At 45.2% G+C, this 18,731-nt stretch overlaps 1 protein-coding gene across 6 annotated transcripts in view; it reads right to left on the bottom strand.

Annotated features, from left to right (window-relative positions):
• SLC8A3 (solute carrier family 8 member A3) overlaps positions 1-18,731 on the bottom strand; it is a 403,213-nt gene that overhangs the window by 39,969 nt on the left and 344,513 nt on the right. For 3 of the 6 annotated variants that reach the window (XM_077262313.1, XM_077262323.1, XM_077262333.1), the window contains one exon: positions 11,133-11,153. The exons of the other annotated variants lie outside the window; for them this stretch is intronic. In XM_077262313.1, the coding sequence (XP_077118428.1) occupies positions 11,133-11,153 (21 nt within the window). The remainder of the gene's footprint in view (positions 1-11,132; positions 11,154-18,731) is intronic. 6 annotated transcript variants of the gene reach the window in all.

Raw genomic sequence — 18,731 nt, 5'->3', positions numbered from 1 at the left:
AACAACTGAAAATATGTCTTTTATTCTAGGGTCTTCAAAGTAGCCACCTTTTGCTTTGATTACTGCTTTGCATACTCTTGGCGTTCTCTTGATGAGCTTCAAGAGGTATTCATCGGTAATGGTCTTCCAACAATCTTGAAGGAGCTCCCAGAGATGCTTAGCATTTGTTGGCCCTTTTGCCTTCACTCTGCGGTCCAGCTCACCCCAAACCATCTCGATTGGGTTCAGGTCTGGTGACTGTGGAGGCCATGTAATCTGGTGTAGCATCCCATCACTCTCCTTCTTGGTCAAATAGCCATTACACAACCTGGAGGTGTGCTTGGGGTCATTGTCCTGTTGAAATATAAATGATGGTCCAACTAAACGCAAACCGGATGGAATAGCATGTTGCTACAAGATGCTGTGGTAGCTATGCTGGTTCAGTATGTCTTCAATTTTAAATAAATCCCCAACAGTGTCACCAGCAAAGCACCCCCACACCATCACACCTCTTCTTCCATGCTTCTTGGTGGGAACCAGGCATGTAGAGTCCATCCGTTCACCTTTTCTGCGTCGCACAAAGACACGGTGGTTGGAACCAAAGATCTCAAATTTGGACTCATCAGCCAAAGCACAGATTTCAACTGGTCTAATGTCCATTCCTTGTGTTCTTTAGCCAAACAAGTCTGTTCTGCTTGTTGCCTGTCCTTAGCAGTGGTTTCCTAGCAGCTATTTTACCATGAAGGCCTGCTGCACAAAGTCTACTGTTGTGAAATTGGATTTTGGGCTCCCCCGGTGGCCACTGGTGGAATTGAACTTGTGTGCATCATCCCCTCTGTTCACCTGTTCCCATCAGGATGTGGGAGTCGCTATTTAACCTTGCTCCTCTGTCACTTCCATGCCGGTCAACATTGTAATCAGAAGCCTTTCTGTGCATGTTCCTGCTACCAGACAACTTCCAGCTAAGTCGGACTTTTGTCCTTGTTTGTTTTTTGCATTTTGTTCCAGTTCACAGCTGCAGTTTCGTTTCTGTGTCTGGAAAGCTCTTGTGATCTGAAATTGCCACTCTGATGTTATGAGTTAATACTGGAGTCTTAAAGTAATTTCAGGATGGTGTATTGATAGGGTTTTCAGCTGACCATGAAAGTACCCTTTCTGTCTTCCTGCTATCTAGTAAGCGGACCTCGATTTTGCTAAACCTATTTTCATACTACGTTTGTCATTTTCATCTTAAATCACCGCCAATATATGTGGGGGCCTCTGTCTGCCTTTCGGGGAAATTTCTCTAGAGGTGAGCCAGGACTATATTTTCCTCTGCCAGGATTAGTTAGTCCTCCGGCCGGCGCTGGGCGTCTAGGGATAAAACGCAGGCTACGCTACCCGGCTACTGTTAGTTGTGCGGCAGGTTTAGTTCATGGTCAGTTTAAGTTTCCATCCTTCCAAGAGCTAGTTCCTATGTATGCTGGGCTATGTTCTCTTGCCATTGAGAACCATAACAGTTTGACCGGCCCACAAAGGGTTAAATTAATTGGCAGAGAAAGGAGAGAAAAAAGAAGTCTGCTGAAAATTTTTTTTTTTTTTTTTTTTTCTTTTTCCTTCAGTTCTGAGTGTGCTTTCAATTGAATCACTTGCAAGTCTGCCTATATTGCAGCCTTCCTCTCTCTCTCTCCTTCTAATCCTGGAATGGCTCTGTGTTCACCTGTTTAAAATGGATATTCAGAGTTTAGCTGCAGGTTTGAATAATCTCACCACGAAAGTTCAAAATTTACAAGATTTTGTTGTTCATGTTCCTGTATCTGAACCTAGAATTCCTTTGCCTGAATTTTTCTCGGGGAATAGATCTTGCTTTCAAAATTTCAAAAATAATTGCAAGTTGTTTTTGTCCCTGAAATCTCGCTCTGCTGGAGATCCTGCTCAGCAGGTCAGGATTGTGATTTCCTTGCTCCGGGGCGACCCTCAAGATTGGGCTTTTGCATTGGCTCCAGGGGATCCTGCGTTGCTCAATGTGGATGCGTTTTTTCTGGCCTTGGGGTTGCTTTATGAGGAACCTCATTTAGAGCTTCAGGCGGAAAAAGCCTTGATGTCCCTATCTCAGGGGCAAGATGAAGTTGAAATATACTGCCAAAAATTCCGTAAATGGTCTGTGCTTACTCAGTGGAATGAGTGCGCCCTGGCGGCGAATTTCAGAGAGGGTCTCTCTGATGCCGTTAAGGATGTTATGGTGGGGTTCCCTGTGCCTGCGGGTCTGAATGAGTCCATGACAATGGCTATCCAGATCGATAGACGTCTGCGGGAGCGCAAACCTGTGCACCATTTGGCGGTGTCTACTGAGAAGACGCCAGAGAATATGCAATGTGATAGAATTCTGTCCAGAAGCGAACGGCAGAATTTTAGACGAAAAAATGGGTTGTGCTTTTATTGTGGTGATTCAACTCATGTTATATCAGCATGCTCTAAGCGTACTAAGAAGCTTGATAAGTCAGTTTCAATTGGCACTTTTCAGTCTAAGTTTATTCTATCTGTGACCCTGATTTGTTCTTTATCATCTATTACCGCGGATGCCTATGTCGACTCTGGCGCCGCTTTGAGTCTTATGGATTGGTCCTTTGCCAAACGCTGTGGGTATGATTTAGAGCCTCTTGAAACTCCTATACCTCTGAAGGGGATTGACTCCACCCCATTGGCTAGTAATAAACCACAATACTGGACACAAGTAACTATGCGAATTAATCCGGATCATCAGGAGATTATTCGCTTTCTTGTGCTGTATAATCTACATGATGTGTTGGTGCTTGGATTGCCATGGCTGCAATCTCATAACCCAGTCCTCGACTGGAACGCTATGTCTGTGTTAAGCTGGGGATGTAGGGGGATGCATGGGGACGTACCTTTGGTTTCCATTTCGTCATCTATTCCCTCTGAGATTCCTGAATTCTTGTCTGACTATCGTGACGTTTTTGAAGAACCTAAGCTTGGTTCATTACCTCCGCACCGGGAGTGCGATTGTGCCATAGATTTGATTCCGGGTAGTAAATACCCTAAGGGTCGTTTATTTAATCTGTCTGTGCCTGAACATGCTGCTATGCGAGAATATATAAAGGAGTCCTTGGAAAAGGGACATATTCGTCCTTCGTCATCTCCCTTAGGAGCCGGTTTTTTCTTTGTGTCTAAGAAAGATGGCTCTTTGAGGCCGTGTATTGATTATCGGCTTTTGAATAAAATCACGGTTAAATATCAATATCCGTTGCCACTGCTGACTGATTTGTTTGCTCGCATAAAGGGGGCCAAGTGGTTCTCTAAGATAGATCTCCGTGGGGCGTATAATTTGGTGCGAATTAAGCAGGGGGATGAGTGGAAAACCGCATTTAATACGCCCGAGGGCCACTTTGAGTATTTGGTGATGCCTTTTGGCCTTTCAAATGCCCCTTCAGTCTTTCAGTCCTTTATGCCTGACATTTTCCGTGATTATTTGGATAAATTTATGATCGTGTATCTGGATGATATTCTGATTTTTTCGGATGACTGGGACTCTCATGTCCAGCAGGTCAGGAGGGTTTTTCAGGTTTTGCGGTCTAATTCCTTGTGTGTGAAGGGTTCTAAGTGCGTTTTTGGGGTTCAAAAGATTTCCTTCTTGGGATACATTTTTTCCCCCTCTTCCATCGAGATGGATCCTGTCAAGGTTCGGGCTATTTGTGATTGGACGCAACCCTCTTCTCTTAAGAGTCTTCAGAAATTTTTGGGCTTTGCTAACTTTTATCGTCGATTTATTGCTGGTTTTTCTGATGTTGTTAAACCATTGACTGATTTGACTAAGAAGGGTGCTGATGTTGCTGATTGGTCCCCTGCTGCTGTGGAGGCCTTTCGGGAGCTTAAGCGCCGCTTTTCTTCCGCCCCTGTGTTGCGTCAGCCTGATGTTGCTCTTCCTTTTCAGGTTGAGGTCGACGCTTCTGAAATCGGAGCTGGGGCGGTTTTGTCGCAAAGAAGTTCCGACTGCTCCGTGATGAAACCTTGTGCTTTTTTTTCTCGTAAATTTTCGCCCGCCGAGCGGAATTATGATATTGGGAATCGAGAGCTTTTGGCCATGAAGTGGGCTTTTGAGGAGTGGCGTCATTGGCTTGAGGGGGCTAGACATCAGGTGGTGGTATTGACCGACCACAAAAATTTAATTTATCTTGAGTCCGCCAGACGCCTGAATCCTAGACAGGCGCGCTGGTCGTTGTTTTTCTCTCGGTTTAATTTTGTAGTGTCATACCTACCGGGTTCTAAGAATGTTAAGGCGGATGCCCTTTCTAGGAGTTTTGAGCCTGACTCCCCTGGTAATTCTGAACCTACAGGTATCCTTAAGGATGGAGTGATATTGTCTGCCGTTTCTCCAGACCTGCGGCGGGCCTTGCAGGATTTTCAGGCGGATAGACCTGATCGTTGCCCACCTGGTAGACTGTTTGTTCCTGATGATTGGACCAGTAAAGTCATTTCTGAGGTTCATTCTTCTGCGTTGGCAGGTCATCCTGGAATCTTTGGTACCAGGGATTTGGTGGCAAGGTCCTTCTGGTGGCCTTCCCTGTCACGAGATGTACGAGGCTTTGTGCAGTCTTGTGACGTTTGTGCTCGGGCCAAGCCTTGTTGTTCTCGGGCTAGTGGATTGTTGTTGCCCTTGCCTATCCCGAAGAGGCCTTGGACGCACATCTCGATGGATTTTATTTCGGATCTTCCTGTTTCTCAGAAGATGTCTGTCATCTGGGTGGTGTGTGACCGTTTCTCTAAGATGGTCCATTTGGTTCCCCTGCCTAAGTTGCCTTCTTCTTCCGAGTTGGTTCCTCTGTTTTTTCAAAATGTGGTTCGTTTGCATGGTATTCCGGAGAATATCGTTTCTGACAGAGGAACCCAATTCGTGTCTAGATTTTGGCGGGCATTCTGTGCTAGGATGGGCATAGATTTGTCTTTCTCGTCTGCTTTCCATCCTCAGACTAATGGCCAGACCGAGCGGACAAATCAGACTTTGGAGACATATTTGAGGTGTTTTGTGTCTGCAGATCAGGATGATTGGGTTGCTTTTTTGCCTTTAGCGGAGTTTGCCCTCAATAATCGGGCCAGCTCTGCCACCTTGGTGTCTCCTTTTTTCTGTAATTCGGGGTTTCATCCTCGATTTTCCTCCGGTCAGGTGGAATCTTCGGATTGTCCTGGAGTGGATGCTGTGGTGGAGAGGTTGCATCAGATTTGGGGGCAGGTGGTGGACAATTTGAAGTTGTCCCAGGAGAAGACTCAGCTTTTTGCCAACCGCCGGCGTCGGGTTGGTCCTCGGCTTTGTGTCGGGGACTTGGTGTGGTTGTCTTCTCGTTTTGTCCCTATGAGGGTTTCTTCTCCTAAGTTTAAGCCTCGGTTCATCGGCCCGTACAAGATATTGGAGATTCTTAACCCTGTGTCCTTCCGTTTGGACCTCCCTGCATCTTTTTCTATTCATAATGTTTTTCATCGGTCATTGTTGCGCAGGTATGAGGTACCGGTTGTGCCTTCCGTTGAGCCTCCTGCTCCGGTGTTGGTTGAGGGCGAGTTGGAGTACGTTGTGGAAAAAATCTTGGACTCCCGTGTTTCCAGACGGAAACTCCAGTATCTGGTCAAATGGAAGGGATACGGTCAGGAGGATAATTCTTGGGTGACTGCCTCTGATGTTCATGCCTCCGATCTGGTCCGTGCCTTTCATAGGGCTCATCCTGATCGCCCTGGTGGTTCTGGTGAGGGTTCGGTGCCCCCTCCTTGAGGGGGGGGTACTGTTGTGAAATTGGATTTTGGGCTCCCCCGGTGGCCACTGGTGGAATTGAACTTGTGTGCATCATCCCCTCTGTTCACCTGTTCCCATCAGGATGTGGGAGTCGCTATTTAACCTTGCTCCTCTGTCACTTCCATGCCGGTCAACATTGTAATCAGAAGCCTTTCTGTGCATGTTCCTGCTACCAGACAACTTCCAGCTAAGTCGGACTTTTGTCCTTGTTTGTTTTTTGCATTTTGTTCCAGTTCACAGCTGCAGTTTCGTTTCTGTGTCTGGAAAGCTCTTGTGATCTGAAATTGCCACTCTGATGTTATGAGTTAATACTGGAGTCTTAAAGTAATTTCAGGATGGTGTATTGATAGGGTTTTCAGCTGACCATGAAAGTACCCTTTCTGTCTTCCTGCTATCTAGTAAGCGGACCTCGATTTTGCTAAACCTATTTTCATACTACGTTTGTCATTTTCATCTTAAATCACCGCCAATATATGTGGGGGCCTCTGTCTGCCTTTCGGGGAAATTTCTCTAGAGGTGAGCCAGGACTATATTTTCCTCTGCCAGGATTAGTTAGTCCTCCGGCCGGCGCTGGGCGTCTAGGGATAAAACGCAGGCTACGCTACCCGGCTACTGTTAGTTGTGCGGCAGGTTTAGTTCATGGTCAGTTTAAGTTTCCATCCTTCCAAGAGCTAGTTCCTATGTATGCTGGGCTATGTTCTCTTGCCATTGAGAACCATAACAGTCTACTCTTAACAGTTGTTGTAGAGATGTGTCTGCTGCTAGAACTCTGTGTGACATTGACCTGGTCTCTAATCTGAGCTGCTGTTAACCTGTGATTTCTGAGGCTGGTGACTCGGATAAACATCCTCAGAAGCAGAGGTTATTCTTGGTCTTCCTTTCCTGGGGCGGTCCTCATGTGAGCCAGTTTTTTTGTAGTGCTTGATGGTTTTTGCCACTGCACTTGGGGACACTTTCAAAGTTTGCCCAATTTTTGGGACTGACTGACCTTCATTTCTTAAAGCAATGATGGCCACTCGTTTTTACTTTACTTAGCTGCTTTTTTCTTGCCATAATGCAAATTTTAACAGCCTATTCAGTAGGATTATCAGCTGTGTATCCACCAGACTTCTGCCTAACTCAACTGATGGTCCCAACCCCATTTATAAGGCAAGAAATCCCACTTATTACACCTGACAGGGCACACCTGTGAAGTAAAAACCATTCCTGGTGACTACCTCTTGAAGCTCATCAACAGAATGCCAAGAGTGTGCAAAGCAGTCATTAAAGCAAAAGGTGGCTACTTTGAAGAACCTAGAATATAAGACATATTTTCAGTTGTTTCACATTTTTTTGTTAAGTATATAATTCCACATGTGTTAATTCATAGTTTTGATGCCTTCAGTGTGAATGTACAATTTTCATAGTTTCATAGTCATGAAAATACAGAAAACTCTTTAAATGAGGTGTGTTCAAACTTTTGGTCTGTGCTGTATATATATACAGTACAGACCAAAAGTTTGGACACACCTTCTCATTTAAAGATTTTTCTGTATTTTCATGACTATGAAAATTGTACATTCACACTGAAGGCATCAAAACTATGAATTAACACATGTGGAATTATATACTTAACAAAAAAGTGTGAAACAACTGAAAATATGTCTTATATTCTAGGTTCTTCAAAGTAGCCACCTTTTGCTTTGATGAATGCTTTGCACACTCTTGGCATTTTCTTGATGTGCTTCAAGAGGTAGTCACCAGAAATGGTCTTCCAACAATCTTGAAGGAGTTCCCAGAGATGCTTAGCACTTGTTGGCCCTTTTGCCTTCACTCTGCGGTCCAGCTCACCCCAAACCATCAGGTCATCTGGCGTAGCACCCCATCACTCTCCTTCTTGGTCATATTACCCTTACGCAGCCTGGAGGTGTGTTTGGGGTCACTGTCCTGTTGAAAAATAAATGATGGTCCAACTAAACGCAAACCGGATGGAATAGCATGCCGCTGCAAGATGCTGTGGTAGCCATGCTGGTTCAGTATGCCTTCAATTTTGAATAAATCCCCAACAGTGTCACCAGCAAAGCACCCCCACACCATCACACTTCCTCCTACATGCTTCACGGTGGAAACCAGGCATGTAGAGTCATCCGTTCACCTTTTCTGCACCGCACAAAGACACGGTGGTTGGAACCAAAGATATCAAATTTGGACTCATCAGCCAAAGCACAGATTTCCACTGGTCTATTGTCCATTCCTTGTGTTCTTTAGCCCAAACAAGTCTCTTTTGCTTGTTGCCTGTCCTTAGCAGTGGTTTCCTAGCAGCTATTTTACCCTGAAGGCCTGCTGGACAAAGTCTTCTCTTAACAGTTGTTGTAGAGATGTGTCTTCTGCTAGAACTCTGTGTGGCATTGACCTGGTCTCTAATCTGAGCTGCTGTTAACCTGCGATTTCTGAGGCTGGTGACTCGGATAAACTTATCCTCAGAAGCAGAGGTGACTCTTGCTCTTCCTTTCCTGGGGCGGTCCTCATGTGAGCCAGGTTCTTTGTAGCGCTTGATGGCTTTTGCAACTGCACTTGGGGACACTTTCAAAGTTTTCCCAATTTTTTGGACTGACTGACCTTCATTTCTTAAAATAATGATGGCCACTCATTTTTCTTTACTTTGCTGCTTTTTTCTTGCCATAATACAAATTCTAACAGTCTATTCAGAAGGACTATCAGCTGTGTATCCACCAGACTTCTGCTCAACACAACTGATGGTCCCAACCCCATTTATAAGGCAAGAAATCTCACTTATTAAACCTGACAGGGCACACCTGTGAAGTGAAAACCATTTCCGGTGACTACCTCTTGAAGCTCATCAAGAGAATGCCAAGAGTGTGCAAAGCAGTCATCAAAGCAAAAGGTGGCTACTTTGAAGAACCTAGAAAAGAAGACATATTTTCAGCTGTTTCACACTTTTTTGTTAAGTGTATAATTCCACATGTGTTAATTCATAGTTTTGATGCCTTCAGTGTGAATTTACAATTTTCATAGTCATGAAAATACGGAAAAATCTTTAAATGACAAGGTGTGTCCAAACTTTTGGTCTGTACTGTATATATATGTATATATATATATATATATATATATATATATATATACATATATATATACACACACACACAAACACACACACACACACACACGTATATATAGTATAAGTATATATACAGTACAGACCAAAAGTTTGGACACACCTCATTTAAAGATTTTTCATGACTATGAAAATTGTATATTCATACTGAAGGCATCAAAAGTATGAATTAACACATGTGGAATTATATACTTAAAGGGAACCTGTCACCTGAATTTGGCGGGACCGGTTTGCAAACCAGTCCCGCCAAATTCAGGTGACAGGTTCCCTTTAACAAAAAAGTGTGAAACAACTGAAATTATGTCTTATATTCTAGGTTCTTCAAAGTAGTCACCTTTTGCTTTAATGACTGTTTTGCATACTCTTGGCATTCTCTTGATGAACTTCAAGAGGTAGTCACCAGGAATGGTTTTCACTTCACAGGTGTGCCCTGTCAGGATTTACCATCTGTATGTCCTGCAAGGTGGCTACGTCATACTACCAAAATTTTTTATCAATTCAACATTATATGAATATAATCAAAAAGCATCTGTTTTCAGAAGATAGTCTGCACACCCATTAAAAAGGTTTTCAGTATTCTTTAGGGATTACAGTGGAGCTTGGCAATTTCTAGTATTTCTATAAACAATGGGTAGTGTCAAGATGCATGCTCAACCACTGCTTCTAGTTGCTCAACCGCTGTTCCTATTCGCTCAACCGCTGCTCATATTTGCACAAATACTGCTTCAATTCGCTCAACGGCTGCATCTAGTTGCTCAACCGCTGCTTCCAGTCGCTCAACCACTGCTCCTATTTGCTCAACCGGTTCTCCAAATCGCTCAACCGGTTCTCCAAATCGCTCAACCGTTGCTTCTATTTGCTCAACAGCTGCTTCTGTTTGCCCAACCGCTGCTCCTATTTGCTCAACCGCTGCTTCTATTTGTCAACCGCTGCTCCTATTCGCTCAACCGCTGCTCCAATTCGCTCAACCGCTGCTCCTATTTGTTCAACCGCTGCTCCTATTTGCTCAACCGCTGCTCCTATTTGCTCAACCGCTGCTCCTATTTGCTCAACCGCTGCTCCTATTTGCTCAACCGCTGCTCCTATTTGCTCAACCGCTGCTCCTATTTGCTCAACCGCTGCTCTTATTTGCTCAACTGCTGCTCCTATTTGCTCAACCGCTGCTCCTATTTGCTCAACCGCTGCTCCTATTTGCTCAACCGCTGCTCCTATTTGCTCAACCGCTGCTCCTATTTGCTCAACTGCTGCTCCTATTTGCTCAACCGCTGCTCCTATTTGCTCAACCGCTGCTCCTATTTGCTCAACCGCTGCTCCTATTTGCTCAACTGCTGCTCCTATTTGCTCAACCGCTGCTCCTATTTGCTCAACCGCTGCTCCTATTTGCTCAACCGCTGCTTCTATTTGCTCAACCGCTACTATAATTCCAACTCCTCCTCGCCACCTGATCCTCATTCCAGTGATCAATGGGGTCCCTGCTGTAGGGCTGAGGCAATCACACAATTATTAATTATCTGTGGATTAATAATAAATTCCGATTATGGGAAAAACTACTTAAAATGAGCCACCAGTCTTCCTACCAGTGGGACAAATGATGAATTATGCAATATGCCCTTTTTAGCATATCTTACTAGCCAAGATGGCTTCAGTGGCTTCCATTCAATAGCCCTTATTAAGTTTACAAAGAATCTCAGCATTAATCCATCGGAGGTGAATGTTTACCTGTGCTCTACGCAAATGAAGGCAAATGAGGTTCAAACATGATGGTTCCTTTTTGACAGCTTAGGCTGATTCTGTTTGCAGATGTATAGTGGGTGCAAGTGAGCCTACAATGTTTTATAAAAACCTCTGTATGGTGACAGCTGCAGATAAACAGCACTCAGGTGGTATGACCAACACCCATGATTCTCCTGTTCCTAACAGTTCTGGTTATACTTTGATAGCCAAACTCTTTCAGTCTCCGCTGTGTCTAAGCATTAAGTGCTGGGTAAAATGAACACATTTTGTCTTTCAAATCAGATGCTAAATTTATGGATTGTGGTTGTGGAATATTATCTAGAAATACTTTTCCATATTCCGTTATCTGCCCCCACACCAGCTTTAGATTTTGTGGCAAATTTATTAGCGATTTTTGTGACTGTCCCATTCATCGAAAGTGGACTTGCAGAAATCCATGCACATGCTACAAAAGAACATTGGAATGTACGGAATGGATTTTTAGCTATGAGCTTTCTGCAACAAACCCACTGTGTGAGAACTTACCGTGATGATGCAAATGTCCATCTAAAGGAAATATGAGATGATCAGATTGTGAATGGCGCTATAATAAATCTGTAGTTCTGCTAAGACCTATATAATTATATATTCATATAACAATGGATTTTTTTTCTGCCTATTTATAATTTACACCTCGGCCTGTGGTGATAATCGGTATGCACTAGATTTGTATTAAATATTATAACATCACAGCTTTTTAACACTTGCGAAAATCAGCTTCTGCTTTTTAAGTTCCTTGTCAAATGCCGGCCTCCAGCTTTCACTTGTGGCTAGACTAATTAACAAGCTACACCATGGCTGTACCCCACCTTGGCTGTAGACCAAAGCTACGACAGCTACACACAATATAATAAAAAGATAGGAATTTTCTCTAAGGATCTGTTCACATCTGCGTTCAGAGCCTCCATAGGCAAATCTGTCAGATTTGCTGTATGCACCATGATTCTTGCTGTCAAAACTATGGAAATTGCAAGTCAACAATGGACACTTTTGCAAGTCAATGACGGCAATCAAGACTTATTGGTCTCGGTCAAATGATGGATCCAATGCATTTTTATAACGCGTACAGAAAAGGAAACTATTCTTTGATATGGACATCTTAGAATGGGCCCTCTGTGCAGAGCCACCATCAGGGCATTACTGCCATTACTGGTGTATGGGGCCCGGTGAGCAGAAGCAAAGAAGGGGGTCCCGGACTGGGTGAGACACGCTGTGTAACCTGTGCTGATGCAGCACAGCCAAGCCACCGTAAAAGCGGCAGGTCAGACTACGTGGCACGCTGAGGCCCAGGCTAATTTATAAAGCTCCAGGGAACCAGTCACTCACAGCCACAGCTACTTACATTGTTTGTATGCAGCAGAGGGACCCGGCTGTGTCTGACAGACATTGCCATCCATTCGCTATTCCTAAGCTGCTGGAGCGGCCTGGGCCCCTGCGGCACATTATATGTAAATAAATAAAAATATACCGAAAAAGAGTATTGGATATTTTAAGAAATTTTTAATAAGCTAGAGTAAAGTAGGGCCCGACCAGCAGCTTAAAAAAATATTTTGGCCAAAACAAAAGCTGTTGTCTTTGTATGTGATGCGGTGTTTGATGGGAATGGTTAATGTGTGATTGGTGAGGATGTGGTGCCGAAGTGGAGTTTTTCCAAGAGTGGGCGGTGGGACTGTGGAAGGTTCGAAGGGTGGAGGCAGAGCTGGGGTGGAGTCTCAAGGGGACACGAAAATGTTGCCAGTATGGGGCCCTGAAATATTTGGTGGCAGCCCTGCCTCTGTGGACATCCAATGATTAGCAAGGACAGAGATGCACTAAAGAGGACCTGTCAGAAGGTCAAAAATTGTGGGTTTGTGCTCTTATTTTATTCCCGCTGCTCTCCTGAGATACTTGTCTTTAGTGTTGGACTGGGGTGCTAAGGGCCCACCAGTAACAATGACTTTGGGGGCCCACTTTTCACCGGCATAAAAATATATCACTACCCTCTTTTACTAATTTACCTATATCTCTATATAATAATACACTGGGTAGTTTGGTTAATGAATGATGAGATGCTGCTTTTTTTCTGTACAGAGTGAATCCAGTGAGTTATGCCAAGTACTGCCCATACAGTGGGGTTCGGGGCTCAGATGTGCACAGGGGCCCACCGGGGGATTCCCCTGTTAACCTATGGGCCAGTCCGAGCATGCTTGTCTTGCCCTAGGTACTGGCAATCCATTAATTAAAGATAGTGAAGAACTCTTTTAAACTCTCTATTTTATCAATTGGCCCAAGTGGTGCAACAGTAAAAAAACATCCACACCATTAATTCCCTACCAGATTGGTGTCGCTCCTCTGCTCTGCTGCCAGCTTTCTCCAGCAGGCTTATGGCTTCCTTTTCTGGTGTGGAAGGGGGGCATCATATGACTGCTGCAACCAATCAATTGCCGCTGATTAGCTGCAGCCTTTAAATGTTATTGGAGCTAGAAAAAAACGGGAAGAATGTCAAGGCTATAGCCAGTCAGTCAGCCACTTGACATCCTTCCTACTGGAAAAGAAAATTTGGAGCAGAAAGTTCCATAGCTGAATGAAGGAGTCGTGTTGCTCCAGTAGGGGACTATGAGTTTTTTTCTTTTTACTTATGTACCATCCTGGGCCTATTTAACAAAGTTTTTATTTAAGTGTAGTGGACTGCCAAAAAGTGCTCTCCGTCTGGCTGACATGGTCTGTCTTTGTATTCCATGACTTTGACATTAGTATATAAAATTACTTTCTTGTGAAAATTACGGTCTGAGGTGAGCTGCCTGAAGTGATTACTAAATTATTAACAATAAAGGAAATTTACCCTCCCCTAAATGAGGTGTCCGGTGAGAATGATAGGTGATAGCTTGTTGATCAGTACGTGTTTGACCACTTAGACCTGCAACGATCATCAGAAGGGGGCACTTTTATTCCAGTTAGAATAGAGCGGTAGTGCGCATGCTTGATGGCTGCACCATTCATTTCCTAAAGGTCTGCCCAGTGCTGTGCTCAGCTTTTCACAGCAGCCCAGACAATTAATAGAGTGGTGGCTAGATGTGCACTTCCTCACGATTTTGTAACCGGGGATAAAAAATACCCCCTTCTACTAATCGGTGCAGGTCCCAGCAGTCGGACCCCCATTGATAGGTTATAACTTGCTTATCGTGTGGATAGGTGATAGAGGGATTGTCCAGTGAAAACAAGTTAAGTACTGTGACTTTAAAGGGAATCTATTAGCAGCTTTTTATTATGCAATCTGGGAGCAGCATAATGTAGGGACAGAAACCCTAACTCCAGCGATGTATCACTCACTGGGCTGTTTGTTGCTGTTTCAATAAAATCAGTGTTTTGTCAGCAGGAGATTATCACTATAGGACTAGCTGCCTTGTGGCTCCTAGTCAACTGCTCTGTGTAACCCCGCCTCCACCACCCCAATAAAAAGGGTAGACATAAAGCAGCCAATCAGCGGTGTGGGCGGGGTTATATTAGCTTAGCATTTGAGCTCTGCTAGATCTACAGCAGAGAAAACTGTGATTTTATCAAACTGACAGCAAGCAGCACAGCAAGGGACACATTGCTGGAGTCCTGGTCTCTGCCCCTTCATGGTACGGCTCTCAGATTAGATAGCAAAAACCCAGTGATAAATTCCCTTTAAAGACATTTACAGCGGTCGCCAAACGCAGAAAATAACGGTGGCAAATAAATAAGGAATGATGAGTGTTGCAAAAGTGTTTATTTTTTAAATTATTGAAAATCACAATTTTCTCTCTCCATAATTTATTAAATAACAGTGCAGATATGGAATGCGCTGCTTGTAGTCTCACACTGCATATCTCCGTGGAGTTGTCGCCTTAGGCTAGGTTCACATTACGTTTACAACAGCCCATTCAACACATACGGTAACGGGCTGCTGTAAACGCAAGTGCCGGAATGTCAGCGCGCTAGCGCAGATAGAGCTAGTAGATGCTCTATCTGCGCTAGCAGTGACGGACCTGGAAACGCTGCAGCCCGCGTCCCAGGGTCCATCACTCAATGACGGCACATCCCTAGCGCACACCCATTGTGGGCGGGCGCTAGTGATGCGTCCGACATTGGAGTCAATGGCGGCGTTAAACAGACTACGTTACACCGCGTTATGCCGCTGTGTAACGTAGTCCGTCTAACGGACGCCACTAACGTAATGTGAACCCAGCCTTACTGAGAGATGCCAGCACTGTATTTTAGCTTTAGATGTAAACTCCAGGAAAGTTCAGTGTAAGGTATCCCACTGACGACACAGTTCCTACCACAATGGTCGGAATAGACATTCAGCAAAAGTGACACCTGAAACACGACTTCGGCAGTGCATTAAGATTTCTAGATCACACCGACATATAGGAAGCCTTATGCCATGAAAAAACACCTGGAACAAGAGGGCAGCTGTAGAAACAGGCTGCAAGGCAAGATGGCTGCACTGCGGTGCCACGATGAAGGCCAGCTTTATGTCATCGCCTATTAGTATGAAGGCCTAAGAGGAGTAATCTGCTTAGTAGAGCGGCGTGTGAGACAAATCTCATATTCTATCAGTTCTAAAAACTGCTGTATTTCTATTTATCACATAATTGTATTTGCAGGTACAGAGCATCCTACTATGGCAGACAATGGCTCAGACTGGGAGCCAGATGTCTCCTCTTTCTCTAGACAGCATAGATTAAAAAAAAAGAAAAAGCTTGTGATGCTCGAGCAGATTATTCACGGAATAGTGATGATATTTAACATAATAACATCCTCTGCAAAATAACAAGGGATCAATACCGTAGGTGCAGTTCTTCATGGAAAGCCTAACATAAGACAGCCAGGGAAAGCCTAAGATAAGACCGCCAGGGAAAGCCTAACATAAGACCGCCAGGGAAAGCCTGACATAAGACCGTCAGGGAAAGCCTGACATAAGACCGCTAGGGAAAGCCTGACATAAGACCGCCAGGGAAAGCCTAACATAAGACCGCCAGGGAAAGCCTAACATAAGACCGCCAGGGAAAGCCTAACATAAGACCAACAGGGAAAGCCTAACATAAGACTGGCAGGGAAAGCCTCACATAAGACAGCCAGGGAAAGCCTAACATAAGACCACCAGGGAAAGCCTAACATAAAACCAATAGGGAAAGCCTAACATAAGACCGCCAGGGAAAGCCTAACATAAAACCAACAGGGAAAGCCTAACATAAGACCGCCAGGGAAAGCCTAACATAAAACCAAGAGGGAAAGCCTAACATAAGACCACCAGGGAAAGCCTAACATAAAACCAACAGGGAAAGCCTAACATAAGACCGCCAGGGAAAGCCTAGCATAAGACCGACAGGGAAAGCCTAACATAAGACCGACAGGGAAAGCCTAGCATAAGACCGACAGGGAAAGCCTAGCATAAGACCGCCAGGGAAAGCCTAGCATAAGACCGACAGGGAAAGCCTAACATAAGACCACCAGGGAAAGCCCTAGCATAAGACCGACAGGGAAAGCCTAACATAAGACCGACAGGGAAAGCCTAGCATAAGACCGCCAGGGAAAGCCTAACATAAGACCGCCAGGGAAAGCCTAACATAAGACCGACAGGAAAAGCCTAACATAAGACTGGCAGGGAAAGCCTCACATAAGACAGCCAGGGAAAGCCTAACATAAGACCACCAGGGAAAGCCTAACATAAGACCGCCAGGGAAAGCCTAACATAAGACAGCCAGGGAAAGCCTAACATAAGACCAACAGGGAAAGCCTAACATAAGACCGGCAGGGAAAGCCTCACATAAGACAGCCAGGGAAAGCCTAACATAAGACCGTCAAGGAAAGCCTGACATAAGACCGCTAGGGAAAGCCTGACATAAGACCGCCAGGGAAAGCCTAACATAAGACCGCCAGGGAAAGCCTAACATAAGACCAACAGGGAAAGCCTAACATAAGACCGCCAGGGAAAGCCTAGCATAAGACCGACAGGGAAAGCCTAACATAAGACCGACAGGGAAAGCCTAGCATAAGACCAACAGGGAAAGCCTAGCATAAGACCGACAGGGAAAGCCTAGCATAAGACCGACAGGGAAAGCCTAACATAAGACCGACAGGGAAAGCCTAAAATAAGACCGACAGGGAAAGCCTAACATAAGACCGCCAGGGAAAGCCTAACATAAGACCGCCAGGGAAAGCCTAACATAAGACCGCCAGGGAAAGCCTCACATAAGACCGCCAGGGAAAGCCTAATATAAAACCGCCAGGGAAAGCCTAACATAAGACCAACAGGGAAAGCCTAACATAAGACCGGCAGGGAAAGCCTAACATAAGACCGCCAGGGAAAGCCTAACATAAGACCAACAGGGAAAGACTAGCATAAGACCGCCAGGGAAAGCCTAACATAAGACCGCCAGGGAAAGCCTAACATAAGACCGCCAGGGAAAGCCTAACATAAGACCGCCAGGGAAAGCCTAACATAAGACCGCCAGGGAAAGCCTAACATAAGACCAACAGGGAAAGCCTAGCATAAGACCAACAAGGAAAGCCTAACATAAGACCGCCAGGGAAAGCCTAGCATAAGACCGACAGGGAAAGCCTAACATAAGACCGCCAGGGAAAGCCTGACATAAGACCGCCAGGGAAAGCCTAACATAAGACCGCCAGGGAAAGCTTAACATAAGACCAACAGGGAAAGCCTAACATAAGACCGCCAGGGAAAGCCTAGCATAAGACCGACAGGGAAAGCCTAACATAAGACCGACAGGGAAAGCCTAGCATAAGACCGACAGGGAAAGCCTAGCATAAGACCGACAGGGAAAGCCTAGCATAAGACCGCCAGGGAAAGCCTAACATAAGACCAACAGGGAAAGCCTAACATAAGACTGGCAGGGAAAGCCTCACATAAGACAGCCAGGGAAAGCCTAACATAAGACCACCAGGGAAAGCCTAACATAAAACCAATAGGGAAAGCCTAACATAAGACCGCCAGGGAAAGCCTAACATAAAACCAACAGGGAAAGCCTAACATAAGACCGCCAGGGAAAGCCTAACATAAAACCAAGAGGGAAAGCCTAACATAAGACCACCAGGGAAAGCCTAACATAAAACCAACAGGGAAAGCCTAACATAAGACCGCCAGGGAAAGCCTAGCATAAGACCGACAGGGAAAGCCTAACATAAGACCGACAGGGAAAGCCTAGCATAAGACCGACAGGGAAAGCCTAGCATAAGACCGCCAGGGAAAGCCTAGCATAAGACCGACAGGGAAAGCCTAACATAAGACCACCAGGGAAAGCCTAGCATAAGACCGACAGGGAAAGCCTAACATAAGACCGACAGGGAAAGCCTAGCATAAGACCGCCAGGGAAAGCCTAACATAAGACCGCCAGGGAAAGCCTAACATAAGACCGACAGGAAAAGCCTAACATAAGACTGGCAGGGAAAGCCTCACATAAGACAGCCAGGGAAAGCCTAACATAAGACCACCAGGGAAAGCCTAACATAAGACCGCCAGGGAAAGCCTAACATAAGACAGCCAGGGAAAGCCTAACATAAGACCAACAGGGAAAGCCTAACATAAGACCGGCAGGGAAAGCCTCACATAAGACAGCCAGGGAAAGCCTAACATAAGACCGTCAAGGAAAGCCTGACATAAGACCGCTAGGGAAAGCCTGACATAAGACCGCCAGGGAAAGCCTAACATAAGACTGCCAGGGAAAGCCTAACATAAGACCAACAGGGAAAGCCTAACATAAGACCGCCAGGGAAAGCCTAGCATAAGACCGACAGGGAAAGCCTAACATAAGACCGACAGGGAAAGCCTAGCATAAGACCGACAGGGAAAGCCTAGCATAAGACCGACAGGGAAAGCCTAGCATAAGACCGACAGGGAAAGCCTAACATAAGACCGACAGGGAAAGCCTAAAATAAGACCGACAGGGAAAGCCTAACATAAGACCGCCAGGGAAAGCCTAACATAAGACCGCCAGGGAAAGCCTAACATAAGACCGCCAGGGAAAGCCTCACATAAGACCGCCAGGGAAAGCCTAATATAAAACCGCCAGGGAAAGCCTAACATAAGACCAACAGGGAAAGCCTAACATAAGACCGGCA

The sequence above is a fragment of the Ranitomeya variabilis genome, chromosome 1 (assembly GCF_051348905.1).
Source record: "Ranitomeya variabilis isolate aRanVar5 chromosome 1, aRanVar5.hap1, whole genome shotgun sequence".
Lineage (NCBI taxonomy): Eukaryota > Metazoa > Chordata > Amphibia > Anura > Dendrobatidae > Ranitomeya > Ranitomeya variabilis.
The sequence above is the reverse complement of the archived record's forward strand: the minus strand, read 5'-3'. Positions and strand labels throughout refer to the sequence as shown.